Raw genomic sequence first — 24,147 nt, 5'->3', positions numbered from 1 at the left:
ACTTTAGCAAAGTGATTCCGAATACAATTCTAGAACTGCCTGTGCTGTTTTATTTTTGCTTGTTTTTAAAATCCAGAAATAAAATCCCTGTTCCTGCATCCAGATCTTAAAATATGCTGTGTATTCAAATGGATGGAGAATCAGTTTAAGAGCAACATGTTGCCACCACCTTTCTACAGGGGAAGGTTTTGAAAGAAACAGAACTGGGGGAGGAGAAAAAGAGGACGAGGTGGGAATAAAAAGGCAGCGAGGAAACTAAACCAAGCTTTGAAAGAACAAAACAAAAGCAAGCAAACAAAAATGACGGTTTTCCCTTTTCGGGGAGAATATTTGGAGCTAGGGTGGTGATTATATCGCATGTTTTCACTGCAGGAGGCTTCTCATGGGCAGCTCGAGGGAGGAGGAAAAGGAGAAAGAGACACACACAGGGAAGAGACAGAAAAAGAAAATGGCGCAGAGACTAAGTCCCGACCGTCGACAAGGCGACTTTCCAGGGGGGAATCGGAGCCCAAGAGGGCCTCCGAAAAACCAAACGAGACCGGATTTGGGGTCTCCACTGCCCTCACTACCGAGAAATGGGGTCGGATGGGCTGAGGGCCCTATGATTTCCGAGTATTAGGAAGCTCGATGGGAACAATGGGGCCGATGAGCGAGGAGACGGGACTTAGTCTCTGGGACGCCATGTCTGTCCTTTACCATCCTCAGCAATACAAGAGAAGGGGAAAGAGAGGGAGAAAGGAGAGAAAGCAGGGCAAATCCTACCCACTCCCCAGTACAGAGGGACAAGGCACTCACCATTCGCTCGGAAATCTGGATCGATCTATGGTGGGGGAAAGGAAAGAGGAAAAATACATATATATTTTTTACGAAAACAGGACCTGGGTATGGTTTTATCACACACGCGTTTTTGCCCTGTTCAAGGCAAAACACGAGCCGAGCTGAGGAATCAACCCGGTGGCCCTTAAAAACTGATTCAGGGTTACCCTTAGCAAAAGCGAGGGGGCCAAATAGAGATCCCCCCTCACTTTCCCCACCCCACCAAAGTTTTCCCATCCTATTTTAATTGCCTTCTTTTTCCTCGTGCGTGGCTCAGTATTCCCAGTAGGATTTTTCCTCAACCTTCCCGCACCGCCGCCCCCCCCCCCCTCATTTAAGGGCCCTACGTGCCCTCTAAGCGCTAGGGGAGAAAACGAGAATGAGGAGGGGGCCCCCAAATTTTCCCTCCCCCAAACTCCCCCTTCTTTCTGGAAGGAGTCGGGGAAGATGCGGGTTCAGAGAAATGACGAGGGGGGGGGTAGGAGATGATTGATTATAGACACAGTGTCTACAGGAAATTTGAAGGAAGCCCTGCGAGAGATTAAGGTGTGACTCTCCGCAGGCAAAAGGGGTCACCCCTCAAAGGGGTCTGATGGGATGCGACGGTTTGGGGGAGCAGAGAGAGAGAGAATAAGGTGAAAGGCCTAACTACTATTAAAAGGCCGCAGCCAAATAATTCCGGTAGGAACTGAAAGCAATGAGGCTCTCTCCCTCAGAAAAAAGAAGCCCCCCCCCAAAAAACCCCTCTTTATTTAGCGCCCCTCCACTATTATTAAGAAGGGAAATACCTGCTTTTGAGGAAGCTGAGGCAAAAAACACCTTCCCGATATTTATGGGAAGGGGCTAAGTTATGAGGGTGAAGGGTTCTTTCCCCTACACCTGAAGGGGGGGGTATCATAATTTTCCCCCTCCAAAGGAACTTTAGGCCTCGGTCTCCATCCACTTCCCCTTAAGTACTGTAAGAGTAGGAGCCCCCCGCCCCTTACCTGGGAGTCGTTGTGCAGCTGATCCCCACTCATGCCTGTAAAGCAAGGGCGGGGGCGGGAAGGGGTAAGCCTCTCAAGAGAGCTTGGGGAGCAGGCAAAGTGTTGAGGCCGAAGGGAGAACGCAGCCCCCTCAAACAGCACAGTCAGTTGTGTAACAGACTAAGTCCTCGTTTCCCTTTACTGCGCAGGCGCCGCGACTTTTAAACCGAGGGGAGGGGCTTAGCGAACAGCGGGAGGAGGGAGGGCAAGTTCGGAGGAGAGAACGCCTTCGTTAACATGGCCCAACCCTTCCGCTGCCTCTCCTCCAATCAGCAGGCGCCGTGACTGAGATTTGCATGCTAGCCACGCCCACCACCTCTTGGTTGGACTCGCCTCCCCGCCCCGGCTACACTTTGTGCCTGATTTGGCCACGCCTCTTCCTTCTCCGCCGTTTACGAAAAATGCCGGTTGCTCCCCCCCTCCCCCTCGCGCGTCTCTTCCTTCCTCCCATCTTCAAAACGCCGGGTTCTATTTACATATCCGGTCACGCCCCTTCCTCCGGCACCAATGAGGCGGCACGAGGCGGGCTCGCCTTATTAACATATACAGAGGCGAGTTCTCCCCGCTGAGAGAAAGGTACTTTTTCCGCAGCACGTTGTGCAAGACCCATGGACGCAGTGCGCCTGCGTGCCCTTTCAGCCTCCCCTTCCAATGGGGGGGTTTTCTATTAAAAACTCACCTCATCTAACCCTCACCCAGTTCTGGACACCTGTTAGCCGGTATGTAAGGTGGAGGAGCCCTACGCCGTAGCCAGACCGCTTCTCAGACGTCTCAATGCTGAATTATACCTGCAAAATATCTTTTGCAAAATTTCTTCTGTCCTCTGTTGTGAACCACATTTTTTTCTCCCCCTCCCCCTTTTAGGCCCTTTCTATGAGCCAATTGCCATGGTTTGTTTTATTATTGTTCCTGTTTTGATGATGTATTTTGTGTTCTTATCTTGTATTTTTATGCTGTCAACTGCTCTGATTTCTTGACATGAAGGGTGGTATTCAAATTTAATAATAATAATAATAATAATAATAATAATAATAATAATATGGCCATATCCCTACGTTTCTTTTAAAGCACACTTAGAACAATTTAAAGCACTCTTATAACCACTTGGCTTCCCCAAGAGAATTCTGGGACCTGTGCTGAGAGTTGCCAGAAGTCCTCTATTCCCCTCACAAAGTGTTACAATTCCCAGAGAGGCTTAACAACCTCTTCCCAGAGAATTGAAGCTTTGTGAGGGGAATGCATGCTTAACAAACTATGGTTTGCTTTGGGGGAAACCATTACTGCCAAAGAGGTCTGCTAGTGCTTCACGAGTTTTGTGCGTGTGGCCTGTACTTTAGAACAGTGTGCACAGACAGCTCAATTAGTCACAGGGGCTAACTGAAGAGGTTGGGAAACTTTAGCTATGGTTTTTCTGCATCATTGGCTGACCAGCTCTTGCTCCAACTCTAACAATCCTAAACCATTTGAGCACATTAACAAGTCAATATGCAAGAGGTATGTATTGGAGAGAAAGTGCCGTACCACTACAGAGATCAAATACTCTTTCCACAATTTTAGAAGCTTTTTAAAGTATAGAATCAGAAGATTCTGTGAAGTAGGATAGCTCTTTTAAAAAACACTATATTTGCCTAGCACAGCAGGATAACTGGCATTATCTAAGGGCACATATACACCATACATTCCAAGCATTATTATATCACCGACATTGATGCCAAAATCCAGCACTGCCTGAACTCTGCGAGTGCGGCTTTCTCCTGATTGAAGTGCAGAGTGTTTGAGGACTGGGACATTCGCAGGGAAACAAAAATGCTTGTTTACAAAGCCATTGTACTACCAGCATTACTGTATGCTTCTGAAACATGGACCACTTATAAATGCCAACTCCTCGAAAGATTCCATCAATGGTGTCTCCGAAAAATTTTACACATCACTTGGGAAGACAGGCGAACTAAGACCAGTGTACTGGAAGAAGCAAAGCTGACCAGTGTTGAAGCAATGATTCTTCAACATCAACTTTGTTGGACTGGTCATGTGTGGATGCCTGATTATCGTCTTCCCAAGCAACTACTCTGTTCCAAACTTAAAAATGGAAAGCGTTATGCTGGTGGTCAACAAAAGAGGTCTAAAGACTGTCTCAAGGCAATTTTTAAAAAATGTAGTATAAACACCAACAATTGCCTGTGAGTGCTCCAATTGGAGAACAGCCTTTACCAAAGGTGTCATGGGCTTTGAGGACACTCGAACTCAGGACGCAAGGGAGAAACGTGCTAAGAGGAAGGCACGCTTGGCAAATCCACACCATGATCAACTCCCACCCAGAAACGTATGTCCCCACTGTGGAAGGACGTGTGGCTCCAGAATTAGCCTCCACAGTCACTTACAGACTCATTGTTAAAACCGTGTTTATGGAAGACAATCTTACTCGGCTATGAGTGATCGCCAAAGAAGAAGAAGCTGTGAGTTAGGAAACCCCTAATCCCCTCCCAGAGCTACAGTTCCCAGAGTGGTTTAACAACCAGTCCCTCCTCATGGAGAATTGTGGAATTGTGGCTGTGGGAGGGGACTCTTCAGCACCCTTAGCAAACCACTTTTCCCAGGGTGCTGAGTGGTATCATAGTGCTTTAAAACTTTCTTCCCTTCTTCTTTGGCGATCACTCGTAGTCGTAGCCGAGTAAGATTGTCTTCCATAAACACGGTTTTAACAATGAGTCTGTAAGTGACTGTGGAGGCCAATTCTGGATCCGCACATCCTTCCACAGTAGGGAAATAGGTTTCCAGGCGAGAGTTGATCACGGTGAGGGTTTGCCAAATGTGCCTTCCTCTTAGCTCATTTCTCCTTTTCACCCAGAGTTCGTGTTTCTTCAAAGTCCATGACACCTTTGGTAAAGGCTGTTCTCCAACTGGAGCGCTCACAGGCCAGTGTTACCGAATTATCAATGCTTATAGTATACTACATTTTTTTAGATTTGCCTCGAGAGCGTCTTTCAACCTCTTTTGTTGTCCAGCAGTATTTCACTTTCCATTCTTAAGTTGGGAATAGAGTAGTTGCTTTGGAAAACAATAATCAGGCATCCGAACAACATGACCAGTCCAACGATATTGAAGAATCATTGCTTCGACATCAGTTATCTTTGCTTCTTCCAGTACACTGACATTACAGTAGTTCGCCTGTCTTCCCAAGTTAAGTGTAATTTTTTTTCGGAGACACTGTTGATGGAATCTTTTGAGGAGCTGGAGATGGCGTTTATAAGTGGTCCATGTTTCACAAGCGTACAGTAAAGTTGTTAGTACGATAGCTTTGTAAACAAGCATTTTGGTTTCCCTGCGAATGTCCTGGTCCTTAAACACTCGACGCTTCATTTGGAAGAAAGCTGCACTCGCAGAGCTCAGGCGATGCTGGATTTCGGCATCAATGTCAGTCCTTGGGGAAAGATAACTGCCCAGGTAGTTTGTTTTAGTCCTTTAACATTGTAAACTGCATTGGGTGCCTTTGGCAGAAAAGTGGAATATAAATTCAATGAATAAGTAAAAAATAAACAGAATACCTTAGCTGTCGAAGGCCAGAGTAGAGAGTTGTGTCTTCCAGCAAAGGTTGTGCAATGACAATCCTAGATGCATATCTGTGGGGAGGGAGTTCTACAATTTAGGGGCTGCCACAAAGAAAGCCCTCTCCCAAGCCACCAGTCTCTGCACTTCTGAGGGTGGAGAAATTATCATATTCTGCTCGCTGATGGCATTGTCTATAGTTACGTATTGTATCTTAAATTTTTACGTGTTTGATTTTTAGGGTTGGGTGTTTCTTTAAGGTGTTTATATACAACTTTTCAGGTGGGCCTTACAATACAGTTCACATAGGATTATTTCCTATAGGATCAGCATGAACAATTGACAAAAGGAAAATTACACATTTACAATGCATCCCCCCCCCCACAGAGATGTCTGATGGAGCTTACTCCCAGGTAAGTGTGTGTAAAATTGCAGCTTATCTGTGTAAACAGCAGGATGCCATGCACAGAAATAAGTTCTGCTGATTTCAGCTCATTTTACTTCCATGTAAACATGCGTAAGATCACTGCTCATGTAAAGCTGAGTTAGCAATAGTATCTGAATTCATTCACTTGCTCCTTGACAGTTTAACATTGTAAACACTTCGAGTTATATACTTCTCTTCTATTTGTATAAAGCCCTAGGCACAGTTTACAGCATTGTATAAATAATAGCAATATCTATACTGTAAACTGCTTGCTTCCCATTGTGTTATTTTCAGAACACTTCTTCTAAAATGTGACACATAATCTGAGCTGGTTTTTTCCACTCCATTTCTCTGATTTTATGCCAGAGCAGCTCTGCTGAAGTCAACTGTGCAGTGTTTAGCGCAAAAGTATTGTTAACACTGCAGAACAGGAGCCTCTCTGATTTCTGGTAATCCAGTTTTGAAAATTCTCTATCATCTATGATGGAGGCTCATCACAATAGAGCATTTGTTCACAGAAAGGCCCAGCTTGCTGCAAAATGGCACACTAGGCACTACTAGTGTTGGATGTATTAGAGACATTGTGGAATGACTGAATATGGAAGACCATATTCTGAAGACTTGCAGAACTCTGGCCCACATTTCTTTATCTCCTTACATTCACAGAGAAAGTGACATGTTTCCTAGCACAATTCAAAGTGTTGGTGCTGACCTTTAAAGCCCTAAACGGCTTCGGTCCAGTATACCTGAAGGAGAGTCTCCACCCCCATCATTCTGCCCGGACACTGAGGTCCAGCGCCAAAGGTCTTCTGGCAGTTCCCTCACTGCGAGAAGCCAAGTTACAGGGAACCAGGCAGAGGGCCTTCTTGGTAGTGACATCCACCCTGTGGAATGCCCTCCAATCAGTTGTCAAAGAGAATAATAATAATAATAATAATAATAATAATAATAATAATAATAATTTATTATTTGTACCCCGCCCATCTGGCTGGGTCTCCCCAGCCACTCTGGGCGGCTTACATAGAAACCAAAAATACACTAAAATATCACACATTAAAAACTTCCCTGAACAGGGCTGCCTTAAGATGTCTTCTGAATGTCAGGTAGTTGTTTATCGCTTTGACATCTGATGGGAGGGCGTTTCAACTACCAGACTTTTAGAAGACATCTGAAGGCAGCCCTGCTTAGGGAAGCTTTTAATGTTTAACAGACCACTGTATTTTAACACTTTGTTGGAAGCCGCCCAGAGTGGCTGGGGAAACCCAGCCAGATGGGTGGGGTATAAATAAGTTGTTGTTGTTGTTGTTATTATTTATTTATTTATTTATTTATTTATTTATTTATTTATTTTGTCTGTGAGGAAGAGAGCATGGCTATGTTCGCTGGTCCTGGCTCCTTCATCGCATCCCTGATGGTCCTGCCCCCATCATCCATATGGTTTGAGGAATGGTCTGAAGGGAGACCACAGTATACATATATGCTCCCCACTTCCTAATGGGTGCGCTGGGTTGAAACCAAATATGGCAAAGAGCAGACGGTTTCCAGTGCAAAACAGATGGATAGACCTAATGGTGAGCTGAAAGAGCTGGTAGGTCTTCAGCAGGAAATACGGAGGCATAGTGAGAGAGCTTCTGCAGAAGCAATGAGATCAGGACCCCATTTTAACAGCACGGCTGCAATGCTGCAAGGCTTAAGGAGACTATTGGAAGACAGCAGCATTCAGGTGGATTCATAATGGCCCCAGACAACATGGTGTGCACAGTCATTTGCTTCTTGTGTAGTGCCATCGGTCAGAGTTTAAAATATTCTTCACAACTGTGAGTATTTATTTCATTTCATGTGATGCCTTTGAGTTTAAAATCTCCCAGGGCAGCTCGCAGTGGTATAACCCACACTCTTTTTCATCCTTTGTGGAGAGGGTAAATGTTTTGTGCTATTTCAGATTACCTTTTCTTTGGTTGAATGTTTTTGGATATTTTATTTATATTTGTAATTCTGTACTGAATTTCTTAGGGATCTTGTATTTGATTATTGTGGATCACTTTCGGATGCCTCTGTGTCTGTGGAGCAATAAACTAGCTCAGTCGGTAGAGCGTGAGACTGTTAATCTCAAAGTCATAGGTACAAGCAAAAGATTCCTGCATTGCAGGAGGTTGGACTAGATGACCCTTGCAGTCCCTTCCAATTCTATGATAAACTAAACTAAACTAAACTAAAAGAAGAAGAAGAAGAGTTTGGATTTGATATCCCGCTTTATCACTACCCTAAGGAGTCTCAAAGTGGCTAACAATCTCCTTTTCCCTTCCTCCTCCACAACAAACACTCTGTGAGGTGAGTGGGGCTGAGAGACTTCAGAGAAGTGTGACTGGCCCAAGGTCAGCAGCTGCAGGTGGAGGAAGTGGAGACACAAACCCGGTTCACCAGATTACGAGACTACCGCTCTTAACCACTACACCACACTGGCTCACAAAACTACTACTAAGTTCCTTTTTACCTGTGAACTCATTCTGAATTAAGAGTGTTTCTAGTAATTATTTTTTAAAAATAAATAATACTAAGAATAATTTTTAGAACAACTTACACACTGTTTGGTGCCTGCATGTTTCTTCATAACAAAGTTCAACTGTGTGAGAGAGAAGGAGTGAGAGAGAGAGAGAGTGAGAGTGAGTGAGTGAGAGAGAGCGCACTCTTTTATACCCTTCAGGTGCAGGCACACAGTGGCTTTTAGTAGACTTTATCTCAGCATCATTATGTTACAGATGTTTAGACTTAGGCTCAGAGAATCATTTCTTGCTTTAGGCTATCTAGTGAATTACGGCCTGGGTGTCACAGATCCAAGGTGTCATTTCATGAGAATTACTTGACGTAATGTTAAACGGCAACTAAGTGCAGGTACATAGTATCAGCATGTACAAAGATCAGTGGCTTCTACGCAATGAATGGCTATAATTATGAGCCATAGGCCAATAAAGACTTTTAATCATGAAGTACAGAAAAGAATTGCCATAGACGTGCTGCAAGAAAAACAACATGTGGTTTCTCTCAAGATTAATGTGAGGTGTTATCTCTAATGTTAATGACGGCAGAGTAATTTTTTAAAAAATGATTTTTTGTTTGTTTTGATTATTCTTTGTCCTGTTTGTATTTTGAAAATTTATAAATAAATAAAAAAACATAAAAGATAAAAATAAATTCCCCTGATTTTTTAATGCGCGCAGTTATTTGTTTGCTATGCTGCTTGTGGAAACAGGAACTGTTGTACAAATAAATTATTACAATTATTATTATTTCTCCAAATGCCCAGTGCCACATTAGTGTCGTGTGCATAACATGGCCTACAACATGAACATGTGAAGGAGGGCAGTAGCAGGATCATGCCAAATAGTCCTATTCCCTTCCAATCCCCATTGCATTCAATCGGAGGCAGATTGAGGGGAGCGAGACTGGTTCAGTCACACTAGGTGTGGAGCCTTGGGGGTGCTGCAACTATAATGTAGAATGGAAGGCAAGAGGTGGGGGCGCACTGAATTTTGATGTCACGCAGGGTGCCACTGAAATTTGAGACCCCATGGTCTGCCGCTGATTCAACTGACTTCATTTGAAGAATCTACCTGCATGCATGTGAGGAGGTTGTGTGATCTGTGTGGAGGTTGTGTCTAACCCCATTCCCTATTTGGGTCCAATATGAAAATGCCATATGAACAGAGCAATTGCTCTTCCTCCATGATTGGACAAGCATATGTATTTCATTAAATATGGAGAAGTGAGCATCATGTCTGGTAGCGTCATCATCATCATCACCATCACCATCATCATCATCATGTTTCGTATACATGATGTTACAGAACTCTCATTTCATTCATTCTTGCAGTACCTTTATGACTGAGAGTGATTTGCCCAGGGCCTAGGGTGGCCACTCAACCTATGCATCACCAGAATAAAAATGAAAGAAAAGAGGGCACAGGTTTCCATGAAATCTGTATATGCTGATTTATATGGTAACACAGTGGTACCTCGGTTTAGGGACGCGGGTGGCGCTGTGGGTTAAACCACAGAGCCTAGGACTTGCCGATCATAAGGTCGGTGGTTTGAATCCCCACAACAGGGTAAGCTCCTGTTGCTCAGTCCCTGCTCCTGCCAATCTAGCAGTTTGAAAGCATGTCAAAGTGCAAGCAGATAAATAGGTACCGCTCCGGCGGGAAGATAAACGGCGTTTCTGTGCACTGCTCTGGTTCACCAGAAGTGGCTTAGTCATGCTGGCCACATGTCCCTGAAGCTGTACACTGGCTCCCTTGGTCAATAAAGTGAGATGAGCACCGCAACCCCAGAGTCGGCCATGACTGGACCTAATGGTCAGGGGTCCCTTTACCTTTACTTTACCTTGGTTTAAGAACAGCCCTGTTTATGGATTATTCGGTATATGAACTCTGCAAAACTGGAAGTAATGTTCTGGTTAGCGAACTTTACCTCGGTCTAAGAACAGAAGCTGAACAGTGGAAGGGCACCGGCGGCTGGAGGCCTCATTAGGGAAAGTGCACCTCGGTTTAAGAACGGATTTAGTTTAAGAATGGACTTCCAGAATGGATTAAGTTCGTAAATTGAGATACCACTGTATATAGGTGCAAATGGGGGGGAGGAGAGAATGCTATAATTTAAATAGAAACATATTTCACCATACTGGGGAAGGGTGTGACCAAGTGATCTGTGTGTCTACTCAGCCAGCTTTCTAGGTACTTAGTGTACATCAGTGGCATAGTGTGGATTGCCAGTGCCCGGGGCAAGGCAAATATTGTGTCCCCTAATCTGTGGACTGTTAGCACTCACTGAGTCCCTTCCACCAGTAAATAAGTTATAGTTATAGAAGTCTATTAACCCCTGTTTCAGTTTGCCTCACAATCCAGGCTCATATCTGACTCGGTGCCATGGGGGGGGGAGTGTGGTTTTATCGTTATAGGACACCCCAAGATATCGATGTTCCAGCTAAACTGGCTATTTCAATTACAAAGATCAGCAGAGAAGATAATAGTCTAGTGTGATTATGACTGCTTACATGCCAAGACTGCTAATGCCCATTAAGATAAAAGAGGACATCCACACATCATATTTCTATAGCATTTCTGCCTTTGCTGACTCAACAAGGCAGCAGTGTAGCATGCTCATTTAATTAAGTCCAGGTGATAGCTTTGGGGGAAAAGGGGGAGGGAATGAAATCATAAATATAGTCCCACCTCAAAACTCACCTTTTCCAGGAACCCTTTGGAACAGATTATACCCTATTGTAACTAAGCAAGAGCGCATGTAATTGAAATAATTGCACATTTCCCTGCAATTTACCCATGCCCCCCCTCTCTCTCCCCTCTCTTGTTTTCTGTGTCTATTTTAAGATTGCAATCCCCTTGGGTAGGAACCAGTAATACTTGTATGTTTGTATATAATTATAAAAGTGAATTTATATAGTGAAAAATCCACTGCGATAGGGAGATCGGGATTTTTTTTTACTTGCTTACATTTAAGATTTGGGTCCCCCTCCCCCAAAAATGTGGGTGACCTTTTCAGCCCAAGTGCCACCATGGACAACCTTCTGGAGTCACATGCCAGTGGTGGGCAGGCCCAGAGGCAAAAGTGGGTGGAGCATTGGAGCTTACTACTGTACATCCTTACTGCATTCCAGCAGCAAAGTTGCTACTTACAGGCTCTCCACCCTGGAAGGAAGGGCTGTAGTGTAGAGGTAGCGCATCTGCTTTGGATGCACAAGGTCCCAGGTTCCATCCCTGGCATCTCCAGGTAGGACTGGGAGAGATTCCTGCCTGAAACCCTGGAGAGCCACTACCAGGTCAATGTAGACAATTCTAAACCAGGTGGGCCAATGGTCTGACTCAGTTGAAGGCACTTTCCTATGTTCTCCCTTTAGGTTCTGATGTTAGGGCTTCAATAGCAAATAACCTAGACCCCGTAGGCTTGCATGAGTGTGTATGTGCATGCATTCTTAGTGTCAGGAGTCAGGAGTAGATCAGCAATGAAAACACCAGTGTCAGTGAAGTGAACTCTAAGAAATAATAATAGTAATAATAATAATAATAATAATATTTATACCCCGCCCATCTGGCTGGGTTTCCCCAGCCACTCTGGGCAGCTCCCAATCGCATATTAAAAACACAATACAGCACTAAACATTAAAAACTTCCCTAAACAGGGCTGCCTTCAGATGCCTTTTAAAAGTAGGATAGTTGCTTGTTGCCTTGACAGGTGCCACTACCCAGAAGGCCCTCTGACTGGTTCCCTGTAACCTCACTTCTCGCAGTGAGGGAACCGCCAGAAGGCCTTCGGCGCAGGCCTAGTGATCACAGCAAGGAGGTCTTTTGCCCCAATGAGGTAGTTGCGAGGACAGCAGGTCCCTGCTTTCCTACCACTTTCTTAGGCTCCTCCCTGAGTTCCTTCCCCAGCAGCCTAAGGCTCCGCCCTCTTGTCTCTTGTTGCTCCGCCCTCTTCATTTCTGTGTGTTCTCTGGGATCAGGGGGAAGTGGAGCTGGCCGCAGCAGGAGGGGGAGGCTCCCTGGATTCTTCAGAAGACTGCCTCCACCTTGCCTCTTGACCCACCTCTGTTTCTGCCTCTGATTCTGGACCACTCTCTGCCCAGCCCCTTTCTGCTCACTAAACCCTGTTGCCTCTTCAGCTTCCAACACCTCCTCCTCCTAGTCTGCTCCTGCTTCTCCTTCTGAACACTCATCATCATCCCACCACCAATCCCCTGGCTCTGAGTCTTCTTCTCCTGGGGGTTCCTTTGGGGTCTCCCCAGCTGGTGCGTCACACCACTCCTCTGCAACCAGCCAGTGCATGACACTTAGGCAGTAAGCGTTTATTGCAGGAGAGAGGAGCAATCGCTCTGGAATAATCTGAGGATTAAATCCTTTGTCAACTTCAGCATGGCGCCAGCTATCCTAACCGTGTTTACAGCATGCCGCCTTTGCTACAACTAGTAAGTAAGGTAGCCATGCAGTCCAACCCTTTGATAGCCGCATGCTTCACAGCAATTCTCAAAGGCCATCTTTTAATTACTGAGCCGCAGTCTAATATTACGCAATTACAAGTTTGAGAGTACTAGCTAATATTGGCAAGGCTATACCAAACCTGTTGCAACAGCAGGCTAGCATCCCTTTCTGTGAGGATGACTCACAAAGAAGAAATGACTTTAAACATGGGAAGGGTGAAAGCAAGAGCCACTGATGTGTCCTCACTGAATTAAGCAGCATTTAATTAGGCCACATAAATCCCTCCCAGGTATTTTATAGCAAACTGGGTAGCACAACTGTTGTCTAATAGGTGCAAATATCTTGGTATAATGGCTAGAACATCCAACTATGACTTGGGAGACTTAGGTTCAAACCCCTGCCAGTGACTGCCAGCTTAACGTACCTCACAAGGTTGTTGTGAAAATAAAGTGTGGGGTGGAGGGAAGAACCCTATACAGTGGTACCTCAGGTTACATATGCTTCAGGTTACATACACTTCAGGTTACAGACTCCAGTAATCCAGAAATAGTGCTTCAGGTTAAGAACTTTGCTTCAGGATGAGAACAGAAATTGTGCTCTGGCGGCGCGGCGGCAGCAGGAGGCCCCATTAGCTAAAGTGGTGCTTCAGGTTAAGAACAGTTTCAGGTTAAGTACGGACCTCTGGAACGAATTAAGTACTTAACCTGAGGTACCACTGTATACCAAGCTTGAGGTCCGCAGAGGAAAGGCACAATCTAATGGGATGGATGGATGGATAGATAAATAAATAAATAGGAATGCTTAATTAGGCCTTCTGTATGTTGTTTCTTAGGAAGACATTTCTCAAAGTGAGAACAAGAAATTAAAAGTACTATTTCCCCCTAATATACACTTTTGTGTAATGCAGGTTTTGCCTGAAAACACACATTTTTGCAAGCAATTTCCCCTAATATAATGCATGTTATAAATAGTTTTCACGAATATTTGCGTTTTTAGGCACACTTCCCCTAATATACACATTTTTGCACATGCAACTTTGTTGGAGATCTGGCTCACAAAATCTGGAGATGTGCAAATTTTGATGATTGTTGTGTATTGTTTCACATATTGTTTCAAAAGGTGTCAATAAGTAGGTTTGGATTAAAATCAAAATCCTACCTGAACCAAATTACTCCTTTATCCCTAGGAATGGGATTTGGCTTACTTGGACAAAATATTACATTTTTTGTTTCCTTCGTATCAGGTGGCATTAGGATGCAGCAGTAGTGCTGAAATAAGGCACAGAACAGGAAGCACCAAAATAAATAATTAGTTCCTCTCGCAAGATTTAGAGCAGGGGCAGGGAACCTCGGTCGCAGCGGCTGAATATGGCTGTTCTCTATCCTGGCCTCCAGACCAATTTATTTAGCCCTAGGCCAAGAACTGGGAACATCAGATCCAGTGGGCAATTGTTGCTGGACCCAAAGAGCTGGTTTTGACCTTTAAAGCTCTGTATGACTTGGAACCACTATACCTAAAGGACTGCCTTTCCCCTTATGAATCTGCCCAGAGCCTGAAATCTGTATCTGAGATCATTATGCATCAGACTTCTGTAACTTCAAGCTGAACTTGGTGAATTTGGAGTGGAGACTTACCTTTAATCATTGTTCCTTGCTTGTTAATTTCAATGGCAAAATGCATTTTCACCCATCTCATCACACAGATGCTGTCCAGATGGCGTTTGTTTTGTTTGTCATAAAGTAATCGGCACTTTTAAATCAGAGTGACTGGCGTTCTAATTCAGCACTCACAAATGGTGAAGTGTGGAAGCTCACTAAGGGAAAAGGAGGGAAATTCATGTAGAAAAGAAACACCATGTAGAAAAGATGATCCCCAATAACTGACCCCCAATAACACAAATCAACTGACCAATTCTTGTTACGGTCTCCCAGTCCAAGCCCAATATCTGAGAGCAGTTGTTACAGTGTCAGACTAGGGCCTGGGATGCCAAGGTTGAAATTCCTGCTCAGCCATGAAGCTCACAGGTTGGAATTAGGTCGGACATTGTCTCTCAGCCTAACCAACCTCACAGGGTTGTTGTGAAGGTGAAATGGGGAAGGGTGAACTATGTAGGTGAACTTGAGCTTGAAAATGTACATTAAATCTGAACTAATTTTAAGATGTATTTTAATTAATTGATTGCCTGTTTTTAATGTTCTTTGTATACTGTGTTAGTTTTATGATGTTAGCCGCCCTGAACCCAGCTCCGGCTGGGGAGGGCGGGGTACAAATAAAATGTTGTTGTTGTTGTTGTTAAAAGTGCCAGGCAGGAATCTGCCCTTCAGTGGCAACTATTTGCATCTCATTGGGGAGGCTAGCTTACTTATGCTGTTAGAATCACTGCTCTTGTACTGTTAGGGCTACCACCTGAGTTTCTGAGAGTCTCTGAATTAACATCTGTCAATTTCACTTCTCCTTTTCAGTCAGTTTCATTTAATCTGATGGGCTTGCACAGCCTTCTGCAACCTGGTGCCCCCTAGCTGTTTTGAACTACAGGTCCTACCAGCCTCAACCAGCATGTGGTGGCTGGGGTTGATGTGGGGTGTAGTCCAAAACAGAGGGCACCAGGTTGGCAAAGACTGGGCTAGCATAATGTCCTTTGACACTGCCAAATACATTGTTTCAAATATAAAAAACTGGGTAAGATTCACATTTCTAAAAAAGGAGAGACGAAGAATCTAAAGCTGCCTAGAAACTACAACTTCTTGAAACCCCTAATACCAGATGTGTGTGGGCTGGAGGGAGTTATTCAGCGAGGAGAGAAGGAAGGAAGGAAGGAGAGAAAGACACACTTTTCACACATTCAAGGATATTATTATTATTATTATTATTATTATTATTATTATTATTATTATTATGGCAACTCTAGAAGTGGGTTTCCAAAATTAATGGTTTGGGAAAGATAGTGCTTCTCATCTATTAGGCCTCTGACACCCTGCCTAGAAACATAATTCATCTGAATCTATTTGGTGGGGATTAAGAAAGAGAGTGCAGAAATAAGAAACTTCAGGGTGCACCTGCATCAGCACAACCAGACACCTTCCTCTACCCCAGCTGCAATAAAACATGTCTCTTCTGCATTAGCCTCCACAGCCACAGTAGGCGCTGTAACTCTCCAACAGTATGACTTCACGCTTGAAGATGCACTTTTCCATTACCTCCTGAGGCAGATGAATGCCGAGAGAGAGAGAAACTCAAGAGCTGATAGTACAAAACTAGTATTGCTTTATTGTTGCTGACCTAACAATCTCAAAGGTTATTGATTAGTTATACGGTAGTTATACAGTAAGCATGCAAAGTACACACATTTAACTTGCGTGTGTTCAGCTTTACATGCTTGAAAAAATAATTTATTTATTTTTTAATGGGGGCAGGAAGGGGCAGGCACCTGGGGGAAGAGACTTTGGCCATCCCACCCACCATTGAACCCAATGTGTTTTGACTATACCCGATTTTGGCTTTAGGCACGATCCCTGGAACATAACCTCTGCATAAGTTGCAGACTCACTGTACAATACAGCAACAATGTTTTTGAAGCACAATCCAATGCATGCTTATGCAGACGGTGCAGGGAGTTCAATCAGAGCTACTTTTAAGAAAACATACATATTCATTTTGGGAATATGGAATTTAAAATGTGGGCAGTCGCTCAGAGAACTCCATACCTTACCTTCTCCAATGTTCCATATTTGGACTGACCACATTCACCTCATACATTTAAAGCCCTCCTATACCACTTTTAACAGCCATGGCTTGTTAGGAGTAGTTAGGGAGACCCCTTACAGAGCTACAATTCCCAGCACCCTTAAACTACAGTTCCCAGGAAACTTTGTGAGCCTCCATGATGGCTAAAGTGGTATAAGAGTGTTTTAAATGTATGGTGTGGATGTGACAATAGATTACCGCTCCATTCTTCTTCACACAGTGCAGCTTGCCTTGGGTAGTTTTCACTGGCATTCTTGGGAACTAATAGAGGAGAATTTTGATTCATGGATTGTTTGCCTACCAGGAGGTCAGCATGGGATGGTGGCGGCTTTAAAATATAAAGGAAGTTTGCATGATATGGAGCCCTCAGTAGAGACATTGGCTTGACTCACATATCTAACCCCTATCCAGAAAAGCTGTTTTGTTGAGGCTAAAATGGTTTACATTCCTCATCTAAATAGGGTAGCTACTACACTCTAGTCCTTGTTCACCTACAGAATGCAGCAAGGGACACTTGACTCCTCAGCTAGGTCCTCCAAGCCCTGTGTCATATGTTTGAGGACAAAACTGTTCAACTGTGGTGTTTTACTGCCATCGAGCTCGCCAAACCGAACAATTTCTAGTCGTTTGTCAGGGAGCACTGACATCACGGCCATGTGCTTTGATTTTTGATGAGCAAATTTATGCCAATATAGATGCAAACGGCTCTCCTGACAAGTTATCAACACAGCGACATGTCACAACCTCCAGCGAACACAATGGAAAGGCTCCCACTGACTTCAAAGGGCAGTGGATCAAAATCATGGCATGCTCTGGACCTCTTGCCATGAAATATAGAGCGATCGCTGATGCTTGCTGAAATTCAAATTCTCGGCTAGGAGAGGCTTCAGCCAGGCTGTAAAAATGAGGCAAGGAGGAGCTAGAATGACTGTATAAACCTTCAAAACAAAAGAAAACAGAATAGACATCAGTTTGATTGTATTTCAGCCATCAGCCAAAACAAAAAAGCAACAGATTGAAATAAGGGCAAAACCAATTAATAAAAGCAGACAACAAAGATTAAGCCAAGCCATTTGTGACAGAAGCATGTTAAGCATTCTAAGAGGACCTATCATATATCCTTGAAACAAGTACTTAAGTAATTGAGCTTGTAATCGGATAGTGCTCAAAAATAAGCACCCAAATTACCACTGACATGTAAATCAAAAACAGTTTGCGGCTGTCAGAATGATCTCCTTGTGTGTGTAGCAATAATTTCCAATATAGGAAAAACTTACAATAAGACTGCAGCATACCCTCCAACATTTCTCCGATGAAAATAGGGACGTCCCATTCCATAATGATAATTTTACTGTTTATACCCCACACATCTTACTGGGTTGCCCCAGCCACTCTGGGCAGCTTCCACCACATATAAAAACATAATAAAATATGAAACATTTTTTAAAAAAACCTTCCCTATATAGGATTGCCTTCAGACGGCTTGGCGGTTGGATAACTCCATACCATCCAACAATTCTCCAATGAAAATAAGGAAATCCTAAGGGAAAGTGGGACATTCCAGGATCAAATCAGAAACCAGGATGGCTTCTCTAAATCAGGGATGTCCTTGGAAAATAGGGACACTTGGAGGGTCTGCTATAGGCACATAGCGAACACTCCACTTGGCTTTATAGGCTCTACTGACTGCATGCCACTGCCCAATCCATATGCCTTTTGGAGTAAGGGTTAGTAATCACCGATAGCTTTCTCCTCTGTGAATTTGTCTAATCCTCTTCTAAAGCCATCCAAGTTGGTCACCCTCACTGCCTCCTGTGGGAGGCATATACGCCATAGTTTAAGCTGTAGGCTGTGGGAAGAAATACTTTGTTTTCTTGTTTGGAAGGTTGCCCAGAAGGAATGTGGCCCTCAGTATGGGGGGAAAAATGGTTCCTTACTCCTGGCATAGACAATAGTGCGCTAGACAGAACAATGGCATGTGTGTTCGCATGTATTCAGATATTTCACAGGGGGCCATAGCTCAGTGATAGACCACATGCCTAGCATGCAGAAGGTCTCCAGATCAGCCTCTGCTACATTCACTTACACCAAATTTGGAGAGCTGCTGCCTAGCCCGGTAGATGGACCAACCACCTGACTGAACAAAAGGCAGCCTTATGTGTTCGTAGTCTCCACTCGTCTAAGTAAACAGGGGCTCCACACATATGCCGAAGCTGCTCTCTTTAAAGTCTTCCATCCATATCTTAATCCAGGGCAGCCGCCTTGATTTAATTCTCAGCCGTCTGGGGAAGGCCTGGACTTGTTGCTGAAACAGGGGAGACTCTCTGGCAAGTGATTTGTTAAATGGAAGCACTAGCCTGAATACAGATGCGAGGAGTGGCAAGGAGAATGGCTTGCAGTCGGCTGGATTTATTGCCCGTGCTTCATCACCACCTTGGGAGGTGCACGTTCTAAACCTCTCTGGTCCCGGAGAAATCTCTCTGTGTTTCTGAGCAGCGTGTGAGCCTGACGTTGGCTCTCCCCCGCTTCCAAACGATGGATTTAATCGTTCAGCTCCCAGACTTTTCTCCACTCGTCCATTGTTCCTTTTATGAGGTCAACGGCACACCCCTCCCCCCCCGCTTTCAACATTCAGCTAATTCTATGCACAACACCCAAACCACCAACCAGCCCCCTTTATGCCACTCAGACTGTGCACTGGGTAGCAGTGGAATGACCCTAACCTTTGAGCTCAAGGAGCGGAGGGGAGGTGGGGGGGGGGGAAGGCTGCAGCGTGCAGTCTGCTCCGTGTATGAATGTGTGGCAGGTTATTAATATTCATCAGGAATGAAAACTAGCTGGTGGAAGAAGATCGGGATAAATAGGTGTATTTATGTGAAGGCCAGACTGCGGGCTTTAGCTGGCATCCCACAGACCACTTAGGGAATTTCGGTCGTAATCCTTCCTTGCCTCTCCATGAAAATCAGGAAGAAGGTCGTCGATGTTAAGCAGCCGCTCCAGGGTATAACACTAATAAGTAAATCCAATTCCATGGGCAGAAGGCTAAGGAGTTTGGATAGATTTGTCTGGCCTCCCACACAGCTTCTTCCTATGCCTGTTTCTGTCAACCAACAAATTCTCGCAAACCAGAGGATGACAGCATCGCTACACCTCTAAGTATGGCTAGGGGACAAATTCAATTTAGTTGGCATTTAAAAGCGAACTTACGGAATCCACACTTTTCAGAACAATACATGAGCCAAAACACAGCTCTCCTTCAAAATTCACACTTCTCTGAATTTTGTCTCCAGCCAAGTAAAGCGTACAAAAATGCATATACTGGGATAAAGTGTGCATATAATTGCATATGTAACTGAAAATAGCATACATTAGAATGCATTATATTTTGCTTTGCAAAAGTGTGTATTTGCATATAAAAAGGTGTACATGTTGAAAGAAATGCTGTTAAAATTTCATGAAGTCATTGAAAGAAATGCATTTGCAAACTGATTTGGAAATGTGGAGAACTGTTCTTAAGGCTGGAAAAACGAGAAACTGAGGAAAACTGAAGCTGACAGATTTACCCATTCCTGCCTCTGGAAGCGCCTAAAGAAGGGGAAACTAGGGGTTAACTTTGAACCTATTCAAAATGCAAAAGGTGGGTTGCTAATTTGAACTCTGACCAAAGCACTCTCTCACTTGGCATGTATTTCTCAAATGCAGCAAGAGAATGAGCACTTGCACTCTGCAAAAAACAAACCCTCATGGCCAAGTTTACTGAAGTGAAAGTCCCTGGATCTGGTTGATTGCTGTCTGTACATTTCCCCTTCCTCCTACATAAATGAGATATGTTCCAGATTTCCTCCTAGAGTCAGCTCTATGCATGCTGACTTGGAGAGGTACATCTCATTATATTCGGTGGGACTTATTCCAAAGCATGCAGACCAGTGGCGTAGCGTGGGTTGTCAGCACCCGGGGCAAGGCAAGTAATTTGCGCCCCCTAACCTGTGGATTTGCGCCCCCTAACCCGTGGATTTGCGCCCCCTAACCCGTGGATTTGCCCTAACCCCAGATGTTGCGCCCGGTGCGGCTGGCCCCCCCTGCACCCCCCACGCTACGCCACTGATGCAGACAATCTAGGCCTGCTTGCTAGATACAGTGGTACCTTGGTTTCCAAACTTAATCCATTCCGGAAGTCGGTTCCAAAACCAAAGTGGTCCAAAACCAAGACATGCTTTCCCATAGAAGGTAATGCAAAATGAATTAATCCATTCCAGACTTTTAAAAACAACCCCCAAAACAGCAATTTAACATGAATTTTACTATCTAACGAGATCATTGATCCATAAAATGAAAGCAATGATCTATGTACTGTACTATAAAATAAATAAGCCTGTATTGTAGATGATAAAAATTGAATTTTTTTTCTTCCCTGCACTGATGATAGTCATTGTTTGGATGGGGGACTTTTATCCCTTTCCGCAGTCACACAATCAATCAATCAATCAATCAGTAGCTGCACTGGGTTCCACACAGTCACAAAAACAAATTAACCGAAAAAGCCTCAAAAACAAAACCGCAAAATAAATAGCAAAAACAAAAGCACCAAACTTAATCTGTTCCGGAAGTCTGCTTGACTTCCGAAATGTTCAAAAACCAAGGCACAGCTTCTGACTGGTGCAGGTGCCCCGGAAACAATAGCCAACAACCGTATCAGATGTTTGGTTTCCAAAACCTGGAACACTTACTTCCGGGTTTTCGGAGTTTGAGAACCAAAGCCTTTGAGAACCAAGGTACCACCGTAAAGAGCAACACTGACTGAAGTCTTACTGCATTCAGTGGGACACACTTCCTAGCAAGTGTGTTTAGATTGCAACCTAAATTCTGCAGTATTTCAGAGCAATTAAAATCTTTTAAAAATATAATAAAGACTCCTGGAACTGATGACTGGAATTCCCCACCATGCGTTTCTCTAGGGGTGTCCCAGACATTTTGCTGCCTGGGGTGAAGGACAAGATGGCACCCTTTCATCCCACGTATGGAATCTGACTGGGCTGGCAGCTGAATTTTATTTTGACACCAGCAATGAGACAGCACCCTCCAGTGCATTCCATCAACAGGGTAGCTGAGAAGGTATAGAACAAGCTAGCTTAGGGAACTGGGGGAGAATGGATGAAGGACTGTTGCCGCCCACCAGAATTTGCCACCTGAGGCAGCTGCCTCACTTTACCTAATGGTAGGGCCGGGCCTGCATGTTCCCAATCAAAATCATGCCTCCCCAGCTGCTGTTTTTAAACCGTGCCCCCCCCTTGAAGGGCAAACAGATGAGGAGGGGACTTTTAATCAGAAAAACAACTCAGGATAAAGAGTTATCCATTCCACTGCAGTGGGAGAATGAATGGAGGTGCAAGCCAAAATTCAACAGGAGCAGATTTTCCTGAAATGGAGATGGGGTATGGGAAAGGCTGCACCTGGTGAATTTCTGTCTGCTAGGCAGCTCTTAAGAGCACAAGCAATAAGGTAAGCCTACCGATAAATGGAAAACGGCTTCTCTTCAGCTATTTACATTAATGCTGCATAACTATGACTTCCCCCCACTTTTTATAGATGAGAGAGAGAAAGATAGGCCTTGTTTGCTGAAGAATCAGTAAAATTCTGTCTTTCTCAGTGGGAGGCTTGGAGATTCTGAAGCCAGCTCTATATTGACACATCTCCACAGATTGTCACCAGCTGACAGATGGCTTCGGAGACAAATGAGAAGAATCTCACCCTGTCATCCCTCTTGTTTGTACTCAGCTTGATTGTTCATAATGCAGCTCTAGAGGTTTTCAGCAAAAAGAAGAAAAAAGACAGTAAAATCTCAAATCCTCCCTCAAATGGCTCCAAATTAATAATAAAAACATGTTTAGAACTGATGCAGCTCCTTCAGCACCCTGAAAGCTCTTCATGTATATTAAGGCTATGTACACACCACACATTCAAAACACAGTTATAGCACACCACTTCCCCTAGAGAATCCTGGGAACTGTCTACGCCTCACAGGGCTGCAATTTTCGGTGCTTTAAACAAACCACAATTCCCTGGATTCTTGGGGGTGGGGAGAAAGCTTGAAATGTGCTTTAAATGTAGGGTGCGCACGTAGCCAAAATCTATAGGAGTCTCATGCCTACTTACCAGAGAGTAAGCCCCATTTCATTCAGTGGGACATCTTTACAAATACAGTGGTACCTCGGGTTACAGATGCTTCAGGTTACAAGACACTTCAGGTTACAGACTCCACTAACCCAGAAATAGTACCTCAGGTTAAGAACAGAAATCGTGCTCCGGCAGCGCGGCAGCAGCAGGAGGCCCCATTAGCTAAAGTGGTACCTCAGGTTAAGAACAGTTTCAGCTTAAGAACGGACCTCCAGAACGAATTAAGTTCTTAACCCGAGGTACCACTGTAAACATGTATGGCAGGGGTGGGGAACCCTTTTTCGGTCTAGGCGAGGACCCCATTCCTTTCTGGGCGCTCTTTGAGGGGGGCACATGCCAATAGTAGGTGGGGGCCACAGGCAAACATGGGTGGAGCAACGGCTGTGAATTTTACACACATTCCTACATCATGGAGAGCATTTCGAAGAGCTTTGATGGCACACAGCAGTGTACCCTCCAACATTTCTATGATGAAAATAGGGACATCCTAAGGAAAAGCAGGATATTCCAGGATCAAATCAGAAACTGGGATGGCTTCTGTAAATCTGGGACTGTTCCTGGAAAATAGGGACATTTGGAGGGTTAGCGAACCAATTAAACACTTTGCTAGTGTGCAGCAAGCTTTCTCCACTGATGGTAGTTCTCTAAGTGCTAGGCCACAATCTCTGGTCTAGAAGGAAGAATTGATTCCAGCTCCGAAACCCTAAATAGCAGCTCCCCGGACAGTTCTTGCCCAGTCATCACCACCACCAGTGATGAAGCAGGTGATGCCCGGAGGACTGGCTAAAGGCGACCACTCTTTTTCCTTGATTATCCTGCCGCCAGTTTGAAAAGGTGAGTCATACTTTTAAGTCAATCAACTACTCACTTAATATGAAAGGGGCAGAAAATGGAATTGCATCTTAAGAAACTGGCTGGTGAAAATCAGACTCGCTTTTTCAAGTGACAATTTGTTAGCACTTAGGTAACGCTAAGTTAATCAACAGTTGTCAGATGATTTGTCTACAACTGGAAATAACTTATAGGAAATGACTTGTAGGAAATAACTTACTCCTTTTCCATGTGCATAAGGGAAATATTCTGCATTGTGTGAAATTTACACTCACTGTAAGGACTTCATGCATGAAGTGGCATTGGACCTGACTGCTGAAATTTAGAAGTTGCTCACTGATGCTCACACTGGCCAAGGATGGAAGATTCTGTTGTTAAAATAGTGTTCATAGGTTTATAGACTGACAGTTCAGCTTAACCATTGTATAAACCTATATCAATATACTTGCTTCTAATGTGGAGTATAAACCAGATTTTTATACTAAATATACTTCAAGCATGTTCAAAGTGCAGTGGTGGTGGTGGCTTGGTGGAAATATGCAAATATGACTATTGGTCCAACACTGCTTAGCTGCTTGGTTTGCTCCAACAATAG

The 24,147-nt window shown here is 44.2% G+C and overlaps 1 protein-coding gene across 1 annotated transcript in view; it reads right to left on the bottom strand.

Annotated features, from left to right (window-relative positions):
• Positions 1-1,985, bottom strand: part of TOP1 (DNA topoisomerase I) — a 73,115-nt gene extending 71,130 nt beyond the window's left edge. The window contains exons 1-2 of the mRNA XM_083618577.1: positions 1,803-1,985; positions 796-820 (exon numbers count right to left, since the gene is read on the bottom strand). Of these exons, the coding sequence (XP_083474703.1) occupies positions 796-820; positions 1,803-1,835 (58 nt within the window). The 5' untranslated portion in view covers positions 1,836-1,985. The remainder of the gene's footprint in view (positions 1-795; positions 821-1,802) is intronic.
• Between the last annotated feature and the right edge of the window lie 22,162 nt (positions 1,986-24,147).

This window comes from Podarcis filfolensis (assembly GCF_964270895.1).
Source record: "Podarcis filfolensis genome assembly, chromosome: 6".
Lineage (NCBI taxonomy): Eukaryota > Metazoa > Chordata > Lepidosauria > Squamata > Lacertidae > Podarcis > Podarcis filfolensis.
This window is presented reverse-complemented; position numbering and strand designations above follow the sequence as displayed.